Source organism: Silurus aristotelis, assembly GCF_946808225.1.
Source record: "Silurus aristotelis genome assembly, chromosome: 17".
Lineage (NCBI taxonomy): Eukaryota > Metazoa > Chordata > Actinopteri > Siluriformes > Siluridae > Silurus > Silurus aristotelis.
The window spans coordinates 24,786,195-24,808,694 of record NC_139590.1 but is presented as its reverse complement, the minus strand read 5'-3'; the positions used below and the strand labels follow the sequence as shown (position 1 = coordinate 24,808,694).

Sequence of the window (22,500 nt, the reverse complement as noted above, 5' to 3'; positions counted from 1 at the left end):
AAAAGAGAGGAAAGAGAGGAAAGAGAGGAAAGAGAGAAAAGAGAGAAAAGAGAGGAAAGAGAGGAAAGAGAGAAAAGAGAGGAAAGAGAGGAAAGAGAGGAAAGAGAGAAAAGAGAGGAAAGAGAGGAAAGAGAGGAAAGAGAGAAAAGAGAGGAAAGAGAGGAAAGAGAGAAAAGAGAGAAAAGAGAGGAAAGAGAGGAAAGAGAGGAAAGAGAGGAAAGAGAGAAAAGAGAGGAAAGAGAGGAAAGCCTACATTCTGCTGAAAAACAAACAGAAAACAATAAAAAGGACAGCAGATTGATCACTGACACATCGAGCACAAACACAACACTGCATTCAGGCATTTTTATACATACATACATACATTTCCTAAACACATCCTCCATAAACAGATAACAAAAAAAACAGAGGGAAAGAGAGAGAGAGAGAGAGAGAAGGTGGAACAGGGCTGATGAAGCTGTGGACTCTCTGCTTTCTCACTCATGAGTTAATGGCTGTTTGCGTTGGGGTCTGATTTCAGTCTGAGCAGAAACGTGAGTAATGCACGTGAGTAATGCACCAGTAGGCGGGTCTCAGTGGGTCGCAAACATTCAGTGAATCACAGAGATTCATTAGAACCAGAAGGCGTCGCCTCATTAATGCTGCGCTGCCCACAGAAATAAAACACCGAACACAGCAGAATCCACGTCCCCACGTGTTCACTGCTCTCATATCACACTAGTGTTTATTACACGTCCACGTCCCCACGTGTTCACTGCTCTCATATCACACTAGTGTTTATTACACGTCCACGTCCCCACGTGTTCACTGCTCTCATATCACACTAGTGTTTATTACACGTCCACGTCCCCACGTGTTCACTGCTCTCATATCACACTAGTGTTTATTACACGTCCACGTCCCCACGTGTTCACTGCTCTCATATCACACTAGTGTTTATTACACGTCCACGTCTCCACGTGTTCACTGCTCTCATATCACACTAGTGTTTATTACACGTCCACGTCCCCACGTGTTCACTGCTCTCATATCACACTAGTGTTTATTACACGTCCACGTCCCCACGTGTTCACTGCTCTCATATCACACTAGTGTTTATTACACGTCCACGTGTTCACTGCTCTCATATCACACTAGTGTTTATTACACGTCCACGTCTCCACGTGTTCACTGCTCTCATATCACACTAGTGTTTATTACACGTCCACGTCCCCACGTGTTCACTGCTCTCATATCACACTAGTGTTTATTACACGTCCACGTCTCCACGTGTTCACTGCTCTCATATCACACTAGTGTTTATTACACGTCCACGTCTCCACGTGTTCACTGCTCTCATATCACACTAGTGTTTATTACACGTCCACGTCCCCACGTGTTCACTGCTCTCATATCACACTAGTGTTTATTACACGTCCACGTCCCCACGTGTTCACTGCTCTCATATCACACTAGTGTTTATTACACGTCCACGTCTCCACGTGTTCACTGCTCTCATATCACACTAGTGTTTATTACACGTCCACGTCTCCACGTGTTCACTGCTCTCATATCACACTAGTGTTTATTACACGTCCACATCTCCACGTGTTCACTGCTCTCATATCACACTAGTGTTTATTACACGTCCACGTCTCCACGTGTTCACTGCTCTCATATCACACTAGTGTTTATTACACGTCCACGTCTCCACGTGTTCACTGCTCTCATATCCACACATCCACAGTAAGGTCCTGCATATCAGTGATGAGAGTTAGTTCCTGTTCTCACTTACGCTATAGCAGCTAGAAACACTCATCCCCTCACCAGCATCTTTCTATTCTCTCTCTCTTCTTCAGGTACCAGAAATCACAAAGACGTTTAAACTCCTGTGTCCTGAAGGTGTCTGAAACGACTGACTGAGAACATTGAATTCTTGCTGTTTTTATGAGACAGAACGAAAAATCTGATCAGATCAGCGTGAAAGGTGTTTTTTTCTCTATAAGGGTAAAGAAGGCATCAGTGGCACTGCGCTGTCTCTCACGTAAACTGAAATCACTTTAAGCCACGTGTGAATTGAGTTGTGTGTGAATGTGGAGATGGAGGTGGAGTTTCGAGTGGAGGTTGAGGTGCAGGTGAAGATGCAGATGTAGGTTTAGTGGAACGAAGGTAAAGGTGTAGTAAGAGGTTGTAGAGTAGTGGTGTAAGTTGGTGTAAGTGGAGGTGGTGTATGATGGAGATAGAGTTGGTGCATGGTGGAGGAGGTGTTCAGTGAGGGTGAAGGTGGTGTATGGTGGCAGTGGGGTATATGGTGAACCTCAGTGTAATTCAAGAACACTTTACAATGGGTCTGAATATTCAGAAGAACCTATTTTACAGCTCCTTCACAAAACATCTGTGCGTGTGTGTGTGTGTGTGTGTGTGTGTGTGTGTGTGTGTGTGTGTGTGTTTAAATGTGTCTTGTTGTGTAGATGGAATCAGTGAACAGTAGATTTGTAATTTGAGGCACTTGGACACGATGTGTTGCTGGTGCTGTTAAGATCTAAGACCAAATGAAGTTTTGATTGTAAGTGACTGACCAGAGGGTTTGAGAGTAAAAGTTTGCACACCCCAGCCATTGTGTCTGAATAAGAAAATAACAAACCTCTCATACAATTAATCTACAATCAACAGAAGGAATAAAATAAAGAACTTTTCCTGCAACAAGACAACAATCCAAAACTTGAACAAATCTTCCAGACCTATTTAGTGTCAGTGGCAGGTCTTTACATTATGGTTCATGTGGAGCTGTACACGTCCCTGTGAACACGCTGTTACTATGGAAACGATGACGTATCAGAACGAGTGCATTAATAAAAACCTGTAGGACCGTCAGAGCTGCTGGTCTGAAGAATGCATCGACACCTTCTGAGTGTGTTGTGGGTGCGCAAACCTTTCAACATTATTTCATACAACGGTTTAAACAGCTTAAAAGCACTGATTACAAATACATTAGGAGAAAAAATGTTTTCTGTTTGTGTCTAAATTTTACACTTCGAGAATTCAAATTGTTCCTGAGAAACTTCCTGAAACACACAGATGTAAAAATCTCCACCACAAAGTGCTCCATCATGAAGACAGACGACCAGACAGTGTTGCACGATGAGTTCTTTCATCATTTTATACAAGTTTTAATGTCCTGACCCATGCATGAAGTCATGCAGCTCCGTCAGCAGTAAATCACTGAGTTCCCTCGAGTTTCAGTGGGAATCTGAGGTGGGTTTATTCAGGCTGAATAGGATGTTGATGCAGCTGAGAACCTGAAAGAACATTCTTGAGTTTTCCTTTAAAACTGTTTTGTTCACAATAAGACGTCACAGGAACATTACATCATTTACACCATGATTAAGGACACACAGGGTTTGAGCTCAAATTTGGGCAGCGTTCCAGTCGGGCAGAATTACAGGAGATCAAAAATAGCAGAAAGAAACATTACAGATTTTACAAGTAGCTGATCTCCAACGACGTGTTCTTTTCTACTGGTTCCTCTGGCAACGGCTTCACGTTTCCGTTTTTCACACCGTTCAGCAATGCTGAGTTCGGTCCGAATCCAGGTCCTTTCCCGTCTCCTCTCGGAGAACTTGGCTCTGAAAGCCCCGATGCTAACGACCTCTCGGAGAGCAGAGCTCGAGCGCACTGTGTGCTGCTGTTCCCATTCTGAGTGATCTTGCAGATCTCGGTCATCTCCGTAACTTCCTCCCTGTCCTCTTCATCATCATCGTCATCATCTTCTTCTCTTACAGCTCTGCGCAGGCTCTCACGGGGCATCAGTATCTGCCTGCGCTCCTCCTGCTCCTGATGTTCTGCTGGTTCGTGATTCTCCACCTTTCTGGATGAGCGGCACAGAGCCTTCCGGAAGCCTCGTTTGAAATTGTCGGAGAGGAAGCTGTAGACGATGGGGTTGGCGCAGCTGTTGGCGTATGACAGCACCACCACAAAGTAGTAGAAGCACTGCAGCTCACTCGGTGGAGGAAACACGATCAGATTGATGATGTTCAGGGCGTAGAATGGCAGCCAGCAGAAGACGAATACGGCCACCACGATCACCACCATGCGGGTGACTTTGCGCTCAGACTTGCGGCGTTTGCTCGAAGTGGCGTGGACCTTTTTGCTTGAGCTGCGGATCTTTACCACGATGAGTAGATAGCACATGCAGATGACCAGCAGGGGGAAGAAGAACCCTACAGTGGAGGTGTAGATGATAAATGCAGCGCGGCAGATGGTGCACGACTCCGGCCAGTTGATGTTGCACGTCCCTCCTTTCTCAAACACACCAGCAAAGACCACCATCGGCAGAACCACTATGAAGGACATTGCCCACACGGAACCGTTCACGGCCTTGGCTACCTGTGGTCGCCTCCACCTTGACGAGCGGATGGGATGCACCACGGCCAGGTAGCGGTCGATACTCATCACCGTCAGGCAGAAAATGCTGGTGAACTGGTTGATTCCATCAACGGTCATCACCAGACGGCACATGAAGGAACCGAAGGGCCAGGACATCATAGCGTTCTGGACGGCCAGGAAGGGAAGGCTGAGCATAAACAGCTCATCAGCAATGGCCAGGTTGAGGATGTAGATGTTGGTAACCGATTCGGTCTTGGAGTAGTGCAGGACAATGTGGATGACCAGAGTGTTTCCACCGAGGCCGATGATGCACACAATGATGTATATGAGCGGGATGAGGATACCCGCTACCCCGACGCCTTGCCGACTCCCGCCGCAGGTTCCATTGGTGCTGTTGGACACGTTGAAGAGGCACGTGTCATTGGAAAAAGTCTCGTTGGGGAAAGTCTCGTTGAAGAAGAATCCTGAAAGTGAAAGGTTGTTCCAGATCTCTGCTACAGCAGAAGGGTCCACTGACGAGATGTCCATCATAGCGCTGATCTTTGCTCTCCTGTTTCTCACGCAGCACTCAGCTCGGGGCCATCGTCCTACAAAACAGCAGAACAGAACACAAAGCGCTGTTATTTGCCATGCAGACAGAAGAGTGTGAGAGATGTGCGTAATAACACCGCAATTTACTGCATTGTTTTGTTCGCAACTGTTACACGTGTCAGAGTTTAGCCGCTGCGTGAGAACAAAGTGACAAAGGTGTACACGCAATAATAACACAACTCCGGGCTGCTTCCCAAAAACCATCCTGCACTAGAAATCTGTCCATGTAGACACCAGCATGAAGCTTTTTAAATCACACACACGTTTTTCCTGGCAGCCCCGAATCGTAATGAGGCGGCGTTAAAAAGCCTGCTGTCTCGCTGAACATGAAGATGTCGTTGTGCTGTGCAAATACAGAGGTGCAGATGGAAAAACCAACAGGAGCCATCGAGGAGAGCGAAACAATAAAGGGAATAAAGAGAGGTCAGGTGGTGAATCGTGAGAAAGCTCAGGAGGTGCGACGGAAATAGCGGTTTGAAAAAACATAATTAAATGATAACATGCTGAGGAATAAAATGTGGCACTGGGCAATGAGTCAGACAGGAAATGATTAGAGTGTGAGATCGAGTGCCATAAGGACACTGTTTGACCAGTGTGTGTGTGTGTGTGTGTGTGTGTGTGTGTGTGTGTGTGTGTGTGTGTGTTTGTCTATCAAACCCTCAGACAGTTTAAACAGTGAGTTTTCCCACATCAAGACGGCTCGTGTCTGTGTGTATTCATGGTTTTAGGCACACACACACACACACACACACACACACACACACACACACACACACACACACTAGTGCTACGTTCTGTTCACATGATAAACAGTGTGTAAGAAACACTGCAGCTTGCTGACTCATGTAATGGAGATCCTGTGATCACCCTGAAGATGCTCCTTTTCCACAGCAGTCTTTTAATGATTACTACAATAATTTATTTCATTACTAAGCATCAGGGTTTTTTTTATCCATTTATAGTTTCATGTAATTTTAAGCTTCTGGTTGAAACTTCTTCCATTCACACTACAGAAACCTGCGGTCTCTTTAAAGGAAACTTCATGTACCATAACATTGAAGTGTTTCCATGTGGGAAGATTTTTACTGTAACTTCACTACATTTTAGAGTCAAATATTTAACTTTTTGCTCGACTACATTTAGTAAAGTGAGGATAAAAACTTAAACTCAAACACTCAAACACACAGCAAGTCACCAATCAGGGTCTGTTTTAAACTTGTTTTGCATGAAAAATTCATCCCAAAGCTCTATAGCATTAGATTGTCCACTGCAACCCATGGAAAGCAGATGTTCATGCAGCTGGCAGTGTGCACAGGGGCATCATCATGCTGGAGCAGGTTTTGGGTCTCCTAGTTCATGGAAATGGAAAATGACATGCTCCTGCATCCAAAGATGTCTGATAAAAATGTGTGCCTTCAACTTAATAGTAACAGTTTGGGAAAAAAAGCACATATGACTGGAAGTCTGGTGTCCCAATACTTTAATCCGTACAGTGTATCAGTGTGCTGAGAGTCACATTCGAGTCTTTACACACCAACTGAAGTGATTAAGTGAAGAACCTTGTGATAAAAATGATCACAGGAACATTACAGTTATAATAAATCACTACTTTGGAAACTGAAGGTCATTTAGAGGTAAAAACTTTTGTACTTTTACTGAAATCACATTTTTACTGAGTCTCTACTTTTATTAAACAACCTGCTGTGTGTCCTTCATCCAGCACGTGTTTAGTGTGTGTGTGTGTGTGTGTGTGTGTGTGTGTGTGTGTGTTTATTGTGTATATGTAGTGTGTGTATGTGTGTGTGTGTTTATTGTGTATATGTCGTGTGTGTGTGTGTGTGTGTTTATTGTGTATCTGTAGTGTGTGTGTATTTATTGTGTATATGTAGTGTGTGTGTGTGTGTGTGTGTGTGTGTGTGTGTGTTTATTGTGTATATGTAGTGTGTGTGTGTGTGTGTGTTTATTGTGTATATGTCGTGTGTGTGTGTGTGTGTGTGTGTGTGTGTGTTTATTGTGTATCTGTAGTGTGTGTGTATTTATTGTGTATATGTAGTGTGTGTGTGTGTGTGTGTGTTTATTGTGTATATGTAGTGTGTGTGTGTGTGTGTGTGTGTTTATTGTGTATATGTAGTGTGTGTGTGTGTGTGTGTGTGTGTGTGTTTATTGTGTATATGTAGTGTGTGTGTGTGTGTGTGTGTGTGATTATTGTGTATATGTCGTGTGTGTGTGTGTGTGTGTGTGTGTGTGTGTGTGTTTATTGTGTATCTGTAGTGTGTGTGTATTTATTGTGTATATGTAGTGTGTGTGTGTGTGTGTGTGTGTGTGTGTTTATTGTGTATTTGTAGTGTGTGTGTGTGTGTGTGTGTGTTTATTGTGTATATGTCGTGTGTGTGTGTGTTTATTGTCTATCTGTAGTGTGTGTGTGTGTGTGTGTGTTTATTGTGTATATGTAGTGTGTGTTCATTGTGTATATGTAGTGTGTGTGTGTGTGTGTGTGTGTGTGTGTGTGTGTGTGTGTGTTTATTGTGTATATGTAGTGTGTGTGTGTGTGTGTTTATTGTGTATATGTCGTGTGTCTGTTTATTGTGTATCTGTAGTGTGTGTGTATTTATTGTGTATATGTTGTGTGTGTGTGTGTGTGTTTATTGTGTATCTGTAGTGTGTGTGTATTTATAGTGTATATGTTGTGTGTGTGTATTTATTGTGTATATGTCGTGTGTGTGTGTGTGTTTATTGTGTATATGTTGTGTGTGTGTGTGTGTTTATTGTGTATCTGTAGTGTGTGTGTATTTATTGTGTATATTTTGTGTGTGTGTGTGTGTGTGTGTGTTTATTGTGTATATGTAGTGTGTGTTCATTGTGTATATGTAGTGTGTGTGTGTGTGTGTGTGTGTGTGTGTTTATTGTGTATATGTAGTGTGTGTGTGTTTATTGTGTATATGTCGTGTGTCTGTTTATTGTGTATCTGTAGTGTGTGTGTATTTATTGTGTATATGTTGTGTGTGTGTGTGTGTGTGTTTATTGTGTATATGTAGTGTGTGTTCATTGTGTATATGTAGTGTGTGTGTGTGTGTGTGTGTGTGTGTGTGTGTGTGTTTATTGTGTATATGTAGTGTGTGTGTGTGTGTGTGTGTGTGTGTGTGTGTGTGTGTGTGTTTATTGTGTATATGTAGTGTGTGTGTGTTTATTGTGTATATGTCGTGTGTCTGTTTATTGTGTATCTGTAGTGTGTGTGTATTTATTGTGTATATGTTGTGTGTGTGTGTGTGTGTGAAGATGTAAAGAGGAACGTATCACCCCCGTGTGTGTTTCCTGTCTAGACGCAGCTCAGTGTCCTCAGTGTGATGTTCAGTGTGTCTCAGTGATAGATGGAGATCGTTACTGTGCAGATGGAGGCAGGTGATGCCGCTTTTCCTTGTATGTTTTAAACTTCTCTCAGAAAACAATTACCAGTCACACATTCACACCTGAGTCTGTGGTGGAGAGAACTCTCGATCCAAGTCTCAGAACATCCACGTAGAACAAACTCTAACCAGGATTCAGGAAGTGCTGTGCTTCACTCCTGCACCTCAACATGTTCTCTTACATTCCTGTGTGTTGGATTTACGCATCTACACAGGATCGAGCAGATTTCTCTCATGGATCAGAGGTGGTGGAGTATAACAGCAGGTTTTATATGCAAAACACTAACACTCTCTCTCTCTCTCTCTCTCTCTCTCTCTCTCTCTCTCTCTCTCTCTCTCTCTCTCTATCTCTCTCTCTCTCTCTAATTCTCTCTCTCTCTCTCTCTAATTCTCTCTCTCTCTCTAATTCTCTCTCTCTCTCTCTCTCTCTCTCTCTCTCTCTCTCTCTCTCTCTCTCTCTAATTCTCTCTCTCTCTCTCTCTCTCTAATTCTCTCCCTCTCTCTAATTCTCTCTCTCTCTCTCTCTCTAATTCTCTCTCTCTCTCTCTCTCTCTCTCTCTCTCTCTCTCTCTCTCTCTAATTCTCTCTCTCTCTCTAATTCTCTCTCTCTCTCTCTCTTTCTCTAATTCTCTCTCTCTCTTTTGCCTGATTGAGCGCAGATGCTCTTTGCTTTCTTGTGCTAATAGCAGACAGCCGTCCTGCTCTTCTGATTATCTTGTTGACACGCATCTTCTGTCTGTCGTCTTTATCGTGTCTCGTCTCTCCCGGAGTTTAGTTCCACCCGCTCACTGATGCCAGTGTGAGGGAAGATCTTCAGGGCCCCTGATCTTGTGTGTAGAAGCTTCTGGATGCTATGATTTCTCTGGAGATCAGTTAAAATAACAGGTAGAGGTGTGGTGGAACTTCACTTTTGTGTGTTATTGAATCATATTTTCCTTCAGAATAACATCTGATTCTTTCAGCTGGAAATGAACCCTTATCTTATTATTGATAAAATTCTGATTATGGAGTGAATCAGTAGATTGTTCCATGTTCCTCTATGAGCTTTACTGCATCATTAATACGTCTCTGTTTACATACAGATCCCAAACCTCCAATTCACACCTGCATTTGTTTCCCTTCAGAAGACTTTATCTGCTCCTTCTGAATAATATATTGGTATCTACACTTATCTGCAGCTGTTTATTCTGCGTCTCTTTCTTCTGACCGAGGCAGAGCTATTTTCCCGAAAGCGTCACTTTATCGAGCAAACTCTCAGCGTTCCCACAGAGCTGGATGACGAGAAGTGTTGAAGGTGAAAGCAATCTTATCTGCTGTTGCAAGAGCAATCCTGCTATCTGCTAACACACACTTCTCAGTTCAAACACGTAATCACGTTAAGGAAACACTCCAGGGGTGGACCGTGTTATTACATCCAGTGTGGCCATGCATCAAAATAAGAGTGTTAAACAGTGAGCATGAGCAATGCCTGGCCTTCCTGGAAGCGAAATGAGCGTTCCTTGAGTTTTCAATGAAATCTGAGTAAAAACCAAGGAGAAACCAAAGATCCACAACTCTGATATAAAATCATGTGATCAAGTGATACATCACTAATGCAGAACTTTAACACAGGGAAGGTGACAAGAACCCTTGAGGAAACTTGATTTTGAAGACTGTACACTGCTAGTATTGTGAAGATTCTAAAAGCTTCTTGTTTCTCATGATTGTTGAAAAAACTGTCCAAAGAACCCTTTAGGAAGCCATTTTGTGAGAAATGTCATTGTTAGTTTCAGCACTGAAGCTAAAACCTGCTCTATTTTTGGTGTTGTTTCAGCATTGGAAAACAATTTTCCCTGCAGTATTTCAGTCCTGACATGAGGGCAGCTTTTGTCTGAGCTCTGCGCATGCTGCTCGATCGATTTGTGTTTTTGTGATGAGAACGAGGCCTGGGAGGAATCTGTATAAGAGGCACAAACTAAGTCTGAAAAATCCGGTGCAGGGTGAAGGGTGTGGTGCAGGGTGCAGGGTGTGGTGCAGGGTGCAGGGTGTGGTGCAGGGTGCAGGGTGTGGTGCAGGGTGTGGTGCAGGGTGAAGGGTGTGGTGCAGGGTGCAGGGTGTGGTGCAGGGTGCAGGGTGCAGGGTGTGGTGCAGGGTGTGGTGCAGGGTGCAGGGTGTGGTGCAGGGTGCAGTGTGTAGTGCAGGGTGCAGTGTGTGGTGCAGGGTGCAGTGTGCGGTGCAGGGTGTATTGTGTGGTGCAGGGTGCAGGGTGTGGTGCAGGGTGCAGGGTGTGTTGCAGGGTGCAGGGTGTGGTGCAGGGTGCAGGGTGTGGTGCAGGGTGTAGTGTGTAGTGCAGGGTGCAGTGTGTGGTGCAGGGTGCAGTGTGTGGTGCAGGGTGTATTGTGTGGTGCAGGGTGTGGTGCAGGTTGCAGTGTGTGGTGCAGGGTGCAGTGTGTGGTGCAGGGTGTAGTGTGTAATGCAGGGTGCAGTGTGTGGTGCAGGGTGCAGTGTGTGGTGCAGGGTGCAGTGTGTGGTGCAGGGTGTATTGTGTGGTGCAGGGTGTGGTGCAGGGTGCAGTGTGTGGTGCAGGGTGTGGTGCAGTGTGTGGTGCAGGGTGTATTGTGTGGTGCAGGGTGTGGTGCAGGGTGCAGTGTGTGGTGCAGGGTGTGGTGCAGTGTGTGGTGCAGGGTGTATTGTGTGGTGCAGGGTGTGGTGCAGGGTGCAGTGTGTAGTGCAGGGTGCAGTGTGTGGTGCAGGGTGCAGTGTGTGGTGCAGGGTGTAGTGTGTAGTGCAGGGTGCAGTGTGTGGTGCAGGGTGCAGTGTGTGGTGCAGGGTGTAATGTGTAGTGCAGGGTGCAGTGTGTGGTGCAGGGTGCAGTGTGTGGTGCAGGGTGTATTGTGTGGTGCAGGGTGTGGTGCAGGGTGCAGTGTGTGGTGCAGGGTGTGGTGCAGTGTGTGGTGCAGGGTGTATTGTGTGGTGCAGGGTGTGGTGCAGGGTGCAGTGTGTGGTGCAGGGTGCAGTGTGTGGTGCAGTGTGCAGAGTGTGGTGCAGGGTGCAGTGTGTGGTGCAGGGTGTATTGTGTGGTGCAGGGTGCAGTGTGTAGTTCAGGGTGCAGTGTGTGGTGCAGTGTGTGGTGCAGGGTGCAGTGTGTGGTGCAGGGTGTATTGTGTGGTGCAGGGTGCAGTGTGTAGTGCAGGGTGCAGTGTGTGGTGCAGGGTGCAGTGTGTGGTGCAGGGTGCAGTGTGTGGTGCAGTGTGTGGTGCAGGGTGCAGTGTGTGGTGCAGGGTGCAGTGTGTGGTGCAGGGTGCAGTGTGTGTGGTGCAGGGTGTATTGTGTGGTGCAGGGTGCAGTGTGTGGTGCAGGGTGTATTGTGTGGTGCAGGGTGTGGTGCAGGGTGCAGTGTGTGGTGCAGGGTGCAGTGTGTGGTGCAGGGTGCAGTGTGTGGTGCAGGGTGCAGTGTGTAGTGCAGGGTGTATTGTGTGGTGCAGGGTGTGGTGCAGGGTGCAGTGTGTGGTGCAGGGTGCAGTGTGTGGTGCAGGGTGTATTGTGTGGTGCAGGGTGTGGTGCAGGGTGCAGTGTGTGGTGCAGGGTGTATTGTGTGGTGCAGGGTGTGGTGCAGGGTGCAGTGTGTGGTGCAGGGTGTATTGTGTGGTGCAGGGTGTATTGTGTGGTGCAGGGTGTGGTGCAGGGTGTGGTGCAGGGTGCAGTGTGTGGTGCAGGGTGTATTGTGTGGTGCAGGGTGCAGTGTGTAGTGCAGGGTGTATTGTGTGGTGCAGGGTGTGGTGCAGGGTGCAGTGTGTGGTGCAGGGTGCAGTGTGTGGTGCAGGGTGTATTGTGTGGTGCAGGGTGCAGTGTGTGGTGCAGGGTGTATTGTGTGGTGCAGGGTGTGGTGCAGGGTGCAGTGTGTGGTGCAGGGTGCAGTGTGTGGTGCAGGGTGCAGTGTGTGGTGCAGGGTGTATTGTGTGGTGCAGGGTGCAGTGTGTAGTGCAGGGTGTATTGTGTGGTGCAGGGTGTGGTGCAGGGTGCAGTGTGTGGTGCAGGGTGCAGTGTGTGGTGCAGGGTGTATTGTGTGGTGCAGGGTGTGGTGCAGGGTGCAGTGTGTGGTGCAGGGTGTATTGTGTGGTGCAGGGTGTGGTGCAGGGTGCAGTGTGTGGTGCAGGGTGCAGTGTGTGGTGCAGGGTGTATTGTGTGGTGCAGGGTGTATTGTGTGGTGCAGGGTGTGGTGCAGGGTGTGGTGCAGGGTGCAGTGTGTGGTGCAGGGTGTATTGTGTGGTGCAGGGTGCAGTGTGTAGTGCAGGGTGTATTGTGTGGTGCAGGGTGTGGTGCAGGGTGCAGTGTGTGGTGCAGGGTGCAGTGTGTGGTGCAGGGTGTATTGTGTGGTGCAGGGTGTGGTGCAGGGTGCAGTGTGTGGTGCAGGGTGCAGTGTGTGGTGCAGGGTGCAGTGTGTGGTCAAGTCAAGTCAAGTCAAGTTTATTTGTATAGCGCTTTTCACAACAGACATTGTCTCAAAGCAGCTTTACAGAAAACAACAGTGAAGGTGAATGGTGTGCGTTTGTCCCTGATGAGCAGCCGTGGCGACAGTGGCAAAGAAAAACTCCCTTAGATGATATGAGGAAGAAACCTTGAGAGGAACCAGACTCAAAGGGGAACCCATCCTCATATGGGTGACATCAAAAGTTTGGTCATAAATCTTCCAACAATACAGAACAATTTGTGATCATCATAGATCCAGCATCAGCTTCTCCATGCCAGGGCCTTTAAACACTCGGCATCTACTTCTCCATGATCATCCATAGGTCCATAATCTTCACGAGGTGGGACGTGACTGGAGCTGGCCAAACCTCAGGAAGCCTCGGGATGGGGAGAGAAAGAGAAGCAGTGGAGAGGAATTAGCGTAGCTGCTGTTCATGATATTAACAGCACAAGTTGATAATGTGCATGTGATCAGATGTTCTGGAGCACAAGGTTGTGATGTGATGTGTGTGATGTGTGTTATGTGTAGGCTTTGCTAAAAAGATATGTTTTTAATCTACACTTAAACTGGGAGAGTGTATCTGAACCCCGAACACTGTCAGGAAGACTATTCCAGAGTTTAGGAGCTAAATGTGAAAATGCTCTACCGCCTTTAGTGGACTTTAGTGTGGTGCAGTGTGCAGAGTGCTATTCTGGTGGATCTGCACTTCACTAGAGTAGACTCGCTGTATTCACACTCCAGAACAGTTTCTCAGATTATAAACACGTATTACTCTTTACAGTTTCACGTTTTGATCTTCAGAGTAGCCCTCACAAATCTTTCACAGCAGGAAATCGCAGGGCAGGACGAGTAATCTGGCTTCAGCAGATAGTTCTCGAGTTCTCCATGACAGGCAGTGAGCAGAATATTTAACATCTTGATGATGCTCTCAGGAGCCATGCAGACTCAAGTGTTCAAGAGTTTCATCAGTTGAAATAATTTCATTTCAGTACTTGTGTTTAATTCCTGATACTTTTTTGGACTTTCACCTGCGTAAGAGATCTGAATGTTTTTACTTACGGTCACGTTCTCTGTGCTCCTCTGAATGCTCCTGGCCGTAACCAGCCTGAGCTTCTCACCTTATAAAGGAAAGCATGCTAACTACTCTGACAAAGGAGTTTTATATACATATAAAGTAGGTTTCCTGAATGCTAAACATCATTATACACGGATTAGCATCACTGGCTGCATTGTGAAACCATCTGAGGAGGTCCTTTAAAGCTCTCAAGGCTGTTTGATGCTCCAGCACCTTTTCTTCTGAAGCTTTATGTATTTTAGTTTTTTGTAAAAGGAACTGAGATGTACTTTGAAGAAGAAAAGGCTGGTTTGAAGAGGATCCCTGTCTGAAAGCTGTAAAGTAGGAGAATATGCCTGAGGCACATTTCACTACAGGAACCATTTCGGTTCCTTAGAATTCTTTTTAGTTCCTGCTCCAAAATAGTGACATATTTTAAAATGTTGTTTTTTATGTTTTACTTTGTTCAGGTTTGAGTTTTGCTGCTGGCTTCACACTCCACACTCACACACACACACAGACACAAACACTGACACACAAAAACTCACACACACACACACACAGACACACACAGACACAAACACTCACACACACAAACACTCACACACACACAGACACAAACACTCACACACACAAACACACACACACACACACACATACACACACACACAGACACAAACACTGACACACAAAAACTCACACACACACAGACACACACACACACAGACACAAACACTCACACACACAAACACACACACACACACACCATACACACACACACACACACAGACACAAACACTCACACACACAAACACTCACACACACATACACACACACCATACACACACACACCATACACACACACACAGACACAAACACTCACACACACAAACACTCACACACACACCATACACACACACACACATACACACACACCATACACACACACACATACACACACACACCATACACACACACACAGACACAAACACTCACACACACAAACACTCACACACACACACACACACATACACACACACCATACACACACACACACATACACACACACTCACACAGACACAAACACTGACACACAAAAACTCACACACACACACACAGACACACACACACACACACACAGACACAAACACTCACACACACAAACACTCACACACACACACACATACACTCACACACACAAACACTCACACACACACACACACATACACACACACCATACACACACACACACATACACACACACACACACACACACACACACACACACACACACACACACACACACACACACACACACACACACACACACACACTCACACACTAATGCACGTCTTGGTGAAGCTCTGTGCCAAAACGGTGTCTCTGAAACACCTCACAGCTCAGAAAAAGCAGCTTTTAGCTACAGATGAGCTCCAGTTTCAGGTGTACCTTCTTCAGTGCAGGTTCACTTCACCACTGCTCCCTGAACACCTTTTACTCCACGCACAGTTACTGTTTGGTCCAGAACTGCCCAGGTCACATACAGAATACAGGTGTTTATGAATCATTTTACTGACCAATCAGGATCAAGACTTTTCATTAATCCTTACATTTAAACCTTTACCATGACTTGGAGCTGCACTTGTTCTGAACAGTTTTGACTTCCATCAGTCAATAAACAACCAGCGATGATGGAACTGCTACAAATGGACACTTTGTGTCACTCAGATGTGGATTGGTTTCCTTCTGAATCTGGTTCCTCTCAAGGGTTCTTCCTTACAGCTCTTCAGGGAGTTTTTTCTTTCAGAAGTTTATATTTGTAATGTTTTACATTTCTGATGAGCTGCTTTTGGACGACGTCTAGTGTTAACCGTACAATGATTCAGAGGTAAATTAAATAACAGACATGTAACACACACACACACACACACACACACACACACACACACACACACACACACACACGGTGCATCAGAACTATTCTCACATTTATAATGAAGAACATCTCTGCACTTCATGCTGTAACAGTGTGGCAGTAACGCTGAGGTAATGGCGTGTAATAGTTACGCATGACTTTCAGTAAAACGATCTGCTCTTCATCCTCACTAACATCTTTATTCTGTAGTCAGCATGAACCATGCTCATGAACCTGATGAGTCACAGGCACAGGTTTCATACCAAAAGTGTATTTTTAGCGAACTTCATTCTGTTCTCATAAGAAATCTGCTCCATCAGGTCCATGTTTCAGACGTGTTTAGAGTAAATATTAATGACTGTGGACAGTCAGTGGAGGAAATGTGATCCTCATCTCTGTGTGGTGTGAACAATCCTCAGCCCTTACAGACGCCACTGTGTGAAGACCTCAGTATGGATTTTTATATGAAGATGAAGATGAAGCCATCTCAGTGATTTATCCTGAGAAAGCGCGATGTTGGACTGCTTTTCATGGTCATGGCTTATGGTGTGTTCATCTGAAATTCATCACACACTTGCAGACTGAACGTTGTAAAGCCGTGTGGACTCTGTTGCTAGGGAACTGAGGAGTGATATGGACGCCGTGGATAAGCCGAGTGATGACTGAAGGGAATGATTAGCTAGCTACAGTAACACGTCGCTGTTAAAACTGCAGAAATGATTTGAGAAACAAATGATCCTTCCTTGGAATAAATTGCGGCGTAGCGCCGTGGTCCCACATGACCCACGTCCTGCTTATCATCACCTCTCAGTCGCACGGCCACGAGATCATCATTCAAAACCTTCTGTTAAACAGAGCGACGCCTAAACTTCTTCTCCCAGACCAGAAACTCCTCACCTCTTTAACATCTGCACTGTCAGACACTAAAACACAACACTCAGTACACACACACTTCAGTGCCAAAAGTTTGTGGACACCTGCTCATTAGTACTGGATGTGATTTTTTTAGCATCACATTCCACAGTTAATACCAGTTTGCTCTTCTAATTCCCTCCACTCTTCTGGGAAGATCAGCCAATAGGGTGTTAGTAAAGTCAGGTAGTGATGTAGGTGAGAAGGTGAGGAGTACTGGGGTGCAGTCAGTGTTCTCATTCATCCAAAAGGTGTTGAGATCAGAGCTGTAAAGCAGGAGATCTTCCACTCCAAACCATGTAAAGCAGATCTTCATGAAGCTGGCTTTGTGCACAGGAGCATTGTCATGCTGGAACAGGTTTGGGTCCTCTACAATTGTGTGCCTCCAGCTTTGTGGTAACAGTTTGGAGAAGAACCACATATGGCAGGAAAGAGCAGGTGTCCCAACACTTTTGTATCTCACTTATTTTATTGTGTAATTAAAGTGATTTGTATTTTTTTGTGAAATGTCCATTTTTATATCAAACATTTATTACTTATATCTAGAACATGCTTCACATCTCATCTACACACTCCAGCTTTACTCAGTCCCACTATTCCCTCTACTGATCTCTCACAGGTCCAGCACAAACCTTCAGAAAGAACATCTGGGATCTCAAACAGTGCTGGGATTTAAAGTTCCCACCTCATTCACAGACCCTGAGAACCTCAATATTAATAAGGTCTGTAGGTCAAACCAGTTCCAGATCTTTGACACTGAGCTCTCGGAGGAACCAGATCTGCTCTGGAGACAGTAACTGTATTAAAAGATCAACTTCATTTAGAAGAGCTCCTGATCGAATGACTGATGATTTATTTACAGACTCCTGCCTGATTAGAGAAGGAGGGGGAGGGGGAAGGGGAGGAAGAAGAGGAAGAAGATCCCAGATGGAGATTCATCTGTTCAGTCACACTCCAAACACATGTAATATAAATAAGTAACAAGGTGGTGTGATGAAGCTGAGATGTTTTTAACAATACGTTTAGAAGAAGTTTTAATAAGCACTGATGTGTGTCGTGTTGCTCCGCCCCCTCACTGTAACTTTTACTGATATTTTTACAGGAAATTCCTGCACATTGAAGGTTACGACCAATAAAATGTTGCTGCACACGGCCGTTATCGCTGTGAATCTCCTGACCATCTGTGGCGTAGGCGTCTGCTCTCACACCACACGCCTGCAAGTCTGCACACTGAGACCCCCGGGGTTCTCCTGCAGCCTCGAACATTCTCCTCCACACAGAAAATAACGTGATAATCAGCACAGATTCTGGGGGAGGAGAAGCTCCTGTCCGTCGTACAGTTAAACCCAGAACCTCGCTGTGAATGTCACTGAGATACGAGATCTTTAACACTGCCTTCATTAGCGAGTGATCACACACACTTTAGTGTAAAATGTCACCCCGAGAAACCAAGTGTGAAATATGCAATTAGCTTAGAGCTATCTCCTGCATCGATCATCTCATGTTTTTCTGAGGACCTCGAGCAGATCAGAGACAGAAAAATCCTCGTTTATGGACCCCTACAATCTGATGTTTATTCAGTCATAAAGAAAAGTCATACAATGATGAGAGAGAGAGAGAGAGAGAGAGAGAGAGAGAGAGAGAGAGAGAGAGAGAGAGAGAGGAAAAGAGGGAGAGGAAAAGAGGGAGCTGAGGAGAGTAAAAGAGGGAGAGGAAAAGAGGGAGAGGAAAAGAGGGAGAGGAAAAGAGAGAGCTGAGGAGAGTAAAAGAGGGAGAGTAAAAGAGGGAGAGGAAAAGAGGGAGAGGAAAAGAGGGAGCTGAGGAGAGTAAAAGAGGGAGAGGAAAAGAGGGAGAGGAAAAGAGGGAGCTGAGGAGAGTAAAAGAGGGAGAGGAAAAGAGGGAGCTGAGGAGAGTAAAAGAGGGAGAGGAAAAGAGGGAGCTGAGGAGAGTAAAAGAGGGAGAGGAAAAGAGGGAGAGGAAAAGAGGGAGCTGAGGAGAGTAAAAGAGGGAGAGGAAAAGAGGGAGAGGAAAAGAGGGAGCTGAGGAGAGTAAAAGAGGGAGAGTAAAAGAGGGAGAGGAAAAGAGGGAGCTGAGGAGAGTAAAAGAGGGAGAGGAAAAGAGGGAGCTGAGGAGAGTAAAAGAGGGAGAGGAAAAGAGGGAGCTGAGGAGAGTAAAAGAGGGAGAGGAAAAGAGGGAGCTGAGGAGAGTAAAAGAGGGAGAGGAAAAGAGGGAGCTGAGGAGAGTAAAAGAGGGAGAGGAAAAGAGGGAGAGGAAAAGAGGGAGAGGAAAAGAGAGAGCTGAGGAGAGTAAAAGAGGGAGAGGAAAAGAGGGAGAGGAAAAGAGGGAGAGGAAAAGAGAGAGCTGAGGAGAGTAAAAGAGGGAGAGGAAAAGAGGGAGAGGAAAAGAGGGAGCTGAGGAGAGTAAAAGAGGGAGAGTAAAAGAGGGAGAGGAAAAGAGGGAGCTGAGGAGAGTAAAAGAGGGAGAGGAAAAGAGGGAGCTGAGGAGAGTAAAAGAGGGAGAGGAAAAGAGGGAGCTGAGGAGAGTAAACACGTTCCTGTAAGAAAAGGTGCTGCACACAATCATAAACGTTCTGTGATCAATAAATCATCTGCACATGTTCATTGCCTTGGAAGCAAAAATCACACGAGTAAATCATTGATGAGGCTCATGATCACGCGTTTGACACGTCTAATGACGGCTCGAAAAGCACGAGCGCCACAGGGTTCTGCAGGAAGAACCCACGTTACACCTTCAGAACGTCAGGTGTACAATGTACAATGGAACAGAGTTTAGAGGGAGGATTAATCGCCATGGTAACAGGTGTGGCTAATGATTGTACTGAGTGCAATAAATAAATAAATACATGCTGAATTACTGAAACACGTCCTGCTGAAGCTTCAGTGTGAAACTGCTGCAAGTCTTAAACTGAGAGAAACGTGAACCATAATGACCTCATCTCCATGAACACACTGAACCCTGAGCAGATCCAATTTCTCAATTCCATTCAATAAATTCAATTACCTCTAATTACACAATGACACATTTCAGGTCCAGTCACATGAAACACACACACACACACACACACACACACACACACACACACACACGTAATGAGTGCAGGAAGCCGAGTCACAGCTCCTGGTGTGGGATGCTGTTAGAGCTCCTCAGGGCTGAGAGAGCCTGTGTCAATAAGAGTGTGTGAGGTCGATGTGTGTGATGAGAAGCTGAGTGTCCGTAATTACACACTGCTGAAAGAGAGAAGCTAAATGAGATTTAGAGAAACACATCATCGAGGACATGGTCTAAAGAGGATCACATGCTGGCCTGAGAAGGAACGCGGTCTGAAGAAGAACACAGTCTTGGTTGGAGAGGAAAATAAGGATAAGGAAGTTGGATTTAGTAGAATCTAGTCTTGAAAGAAACATGGTCAGAGGAGGAACATATATTTAAGGAGGAAAACAGACTGAGGGAGAACATGGTCTGAGGAGGAACAACATTTGAGACAGAACATGGTCTGAGGAGGAAAATGGACTGAGGAAGAACATGAATGAGGAGGACCACAGTGTGAGGAGGAACAGCAAACTGTGTTAAAGGGTGTATATAAAAAAAAGCCTGAGCTTGAAGGATCTCAGACTCACAGGTCATGAGTGTATCATTATGTGATGTGAGTAAACTAGCAGCTTGTGTAAAATAAAGATCTATCTGAGAAGATGCATTAGCTGATTTCTCTAACTTGTTTTTTTTCTTCTGTTTGATTGACAGGAGAGAAAACTGCTTGTGAAATCATTCCCTTTCCTCCTTCGCTTTCTTCTCGAACAATAAAAAGCCTTTTTCTCAGATGAACGAGGCGCATGTTTTCTTTTGAACACCGAGTGCAGGATTAACGCATCTCCTGACAGATCTCTGAAAACTCAAAGCATAATGAGATCTCAGTCAGGTCGTTCATCTGGGTTCCTCCATAATTTAGTAATTGTTCAGATCGTCCTGCTTGTGTCACAAAGCCACACTGCTGATCTGATGGATCTATATTTACTCCAGAGTGATATGTAGGCTGCATGAACTCGGCTGTGTTGGAGAAGCTGGTGAGATGTGGAGCATCTGTGCTGCTAGTGTTCATTTCCTTACAGCTCCATCCTCTCACACGGCTCTTCAGGCAGATCAGCAGCACAGCCTCTGGCTGCCAAGACATCCATGTTCAGCTCGCCTCATTTCTTCAACGTTCACCTGAGATCATGCTCTGGAAACTCTGGCTCTGGAGGCTCTGGAGGCTCTGGAGCTGTTGTGGGAGTGAGAACTAAAACCACATTTTGTGGAAATGAAACTCAATATGTTTTAACTGCAACACAGAAACCCTGTTAGATATGTGGACTATGGTGGGACAGTAACGCGATGGGCTGTGAATGAAAAGTGATTGAACACACAGTAGAGATGTGTGTTTGTCATGGACCAGGTCACTGGAGTTCATACTGGAGGAGCTCCAAATCTTTTTCTTTCCAGTTGCTGTTGGTGTTTCTGCAGCCTGCCATGTCTCAGGAGCTTTACTAAAGACAAGACTCCAACAAACACACCAATGAGAATTGTACACAAAATTTATACAAAAAACCAGACATTTCTCTTATTCATACACCTGAGCAGTTATGGGGTTAAGGGCCTTGTTTAGGGGCCCAGCAGTAGCAGCCGCCTGGTTCTGAAGCCTTAACCACTGAGCTCCAATTCCCACAATAAATACATCAATCTGAGCTGTTTTTCTTTTAGGTTCATTCCTGTGAAATCAACTCCAATCCAACTACCATCACTTCATCACACAATGTCTACATCCATTCAACCTTCTTCTCTCCATAAGATCTCGTTTATCATCTCACAATCTGAGTACAAGAGCGAACGCTGTGTCCTTACATCACACTCATTTTACATCTAAACAGGATTTTAGCACGTTAATGTCAGAACGGATGGAGAACGTCATGTAATCACAACTACGCACAGAGTTCAGGCTTCACATGGAAGAGCAAAGTGTTTAGCACTGAGGGCTTCATTCTAATCATCATGCAGTGAGATCATCAGACCAGGAGTGTGTGTGAGGACTGCTGATGAAATGGATCTTTTATCTCAGAAAAATCACCAACATCCTGATTATTTTTGTTCTTATTTTCCTAACACACATAAGATTCTCTGTTACTGTAGTAATGAAGGAACATTATCAATCACAGCTTCTTCATCTTTAGGCCTACAAACTTTCACTCCAATCTACAGCACAGACCATAACCAGGGTCCAGGTTCTCCTCTGCACTGTGAGATGTTTAAGTGAATCTGACTTTTCCATACCAGAATCCTCAACCTGCTCTGCTAAACACATTACTGGCTAAGTGAGTTAGCGGCTAACTGAATAAACACGTCTTGTTCTGTCAGCTAAGTCTGGACTCCATCATCATCATCATCATCATCATCATCATCAACACCATCAGCATCACCCTCAGCAGCAGCATTTTGCTTTCTGCACAGTCTGATTGGATTGTGTGAGATTGTGTTGTGTTCAGGGTGGAGGTGAAATTCTCTGCTCCTACACGTGCCCCGGTGACGTCAGAGCGATTCTCCAGAGCCGCGAGAGCTTTGGGAATATCAAGGAATGGTGAAGTCATCAGTCGCCCACGCAGCAGAATTCCAGCAGAATAGCACAGAGGCCTCTGCGTCCCACACACAAGCCCTGACAAATAACACACAATACTGCAGTGTTCCTCTCTGATACACACACACACACACACACACACACACACACACACACACTGTGACATGATGGTTTAGTAGTGACTGA

The 22,500-nt window shown here is 45.4% G+C and overlaps 1 protein-coding gene across 2 annotated transcripts in view; it reads right to left on the bottom strand.

Moving 5' to 3' along the window:
- Nucleotides 1–22,500, bottom strand: part of LOC310740135 (somatostatin receptor 3) — a 42,395-nt gene that overhangs the window by 18,366 nt on the left and 1,529 nt on the right. The window contains exons 2-3 of one of the 2 annotated variants that reach the window (XM_083566597.1): nucleotides 1,717–4,952; nucleotides 250–1,292 (exon numbers count right to left, since the gene is read on the bottom strand). In XM_083566597.1, the coding sequence (XP_083422723.1) occupies nucleotides 3,460–4,896 (1,437 nt within the window). In that variant the 5' untranslated portion in view covers nucleotides 4,897–4,952 and the 3' untranslated portion in view covers nucleotides 250–1,292; nucleotides 1,717–3,459. Of the gene's footprint in view, nucleotides 1–249; nucleotides 1,293–1,716; nucleotides 4,953–22,500 lie in introns of those variants that run through there. The other variant, XM_083566596.1, reaches the window with a different exon arrangement.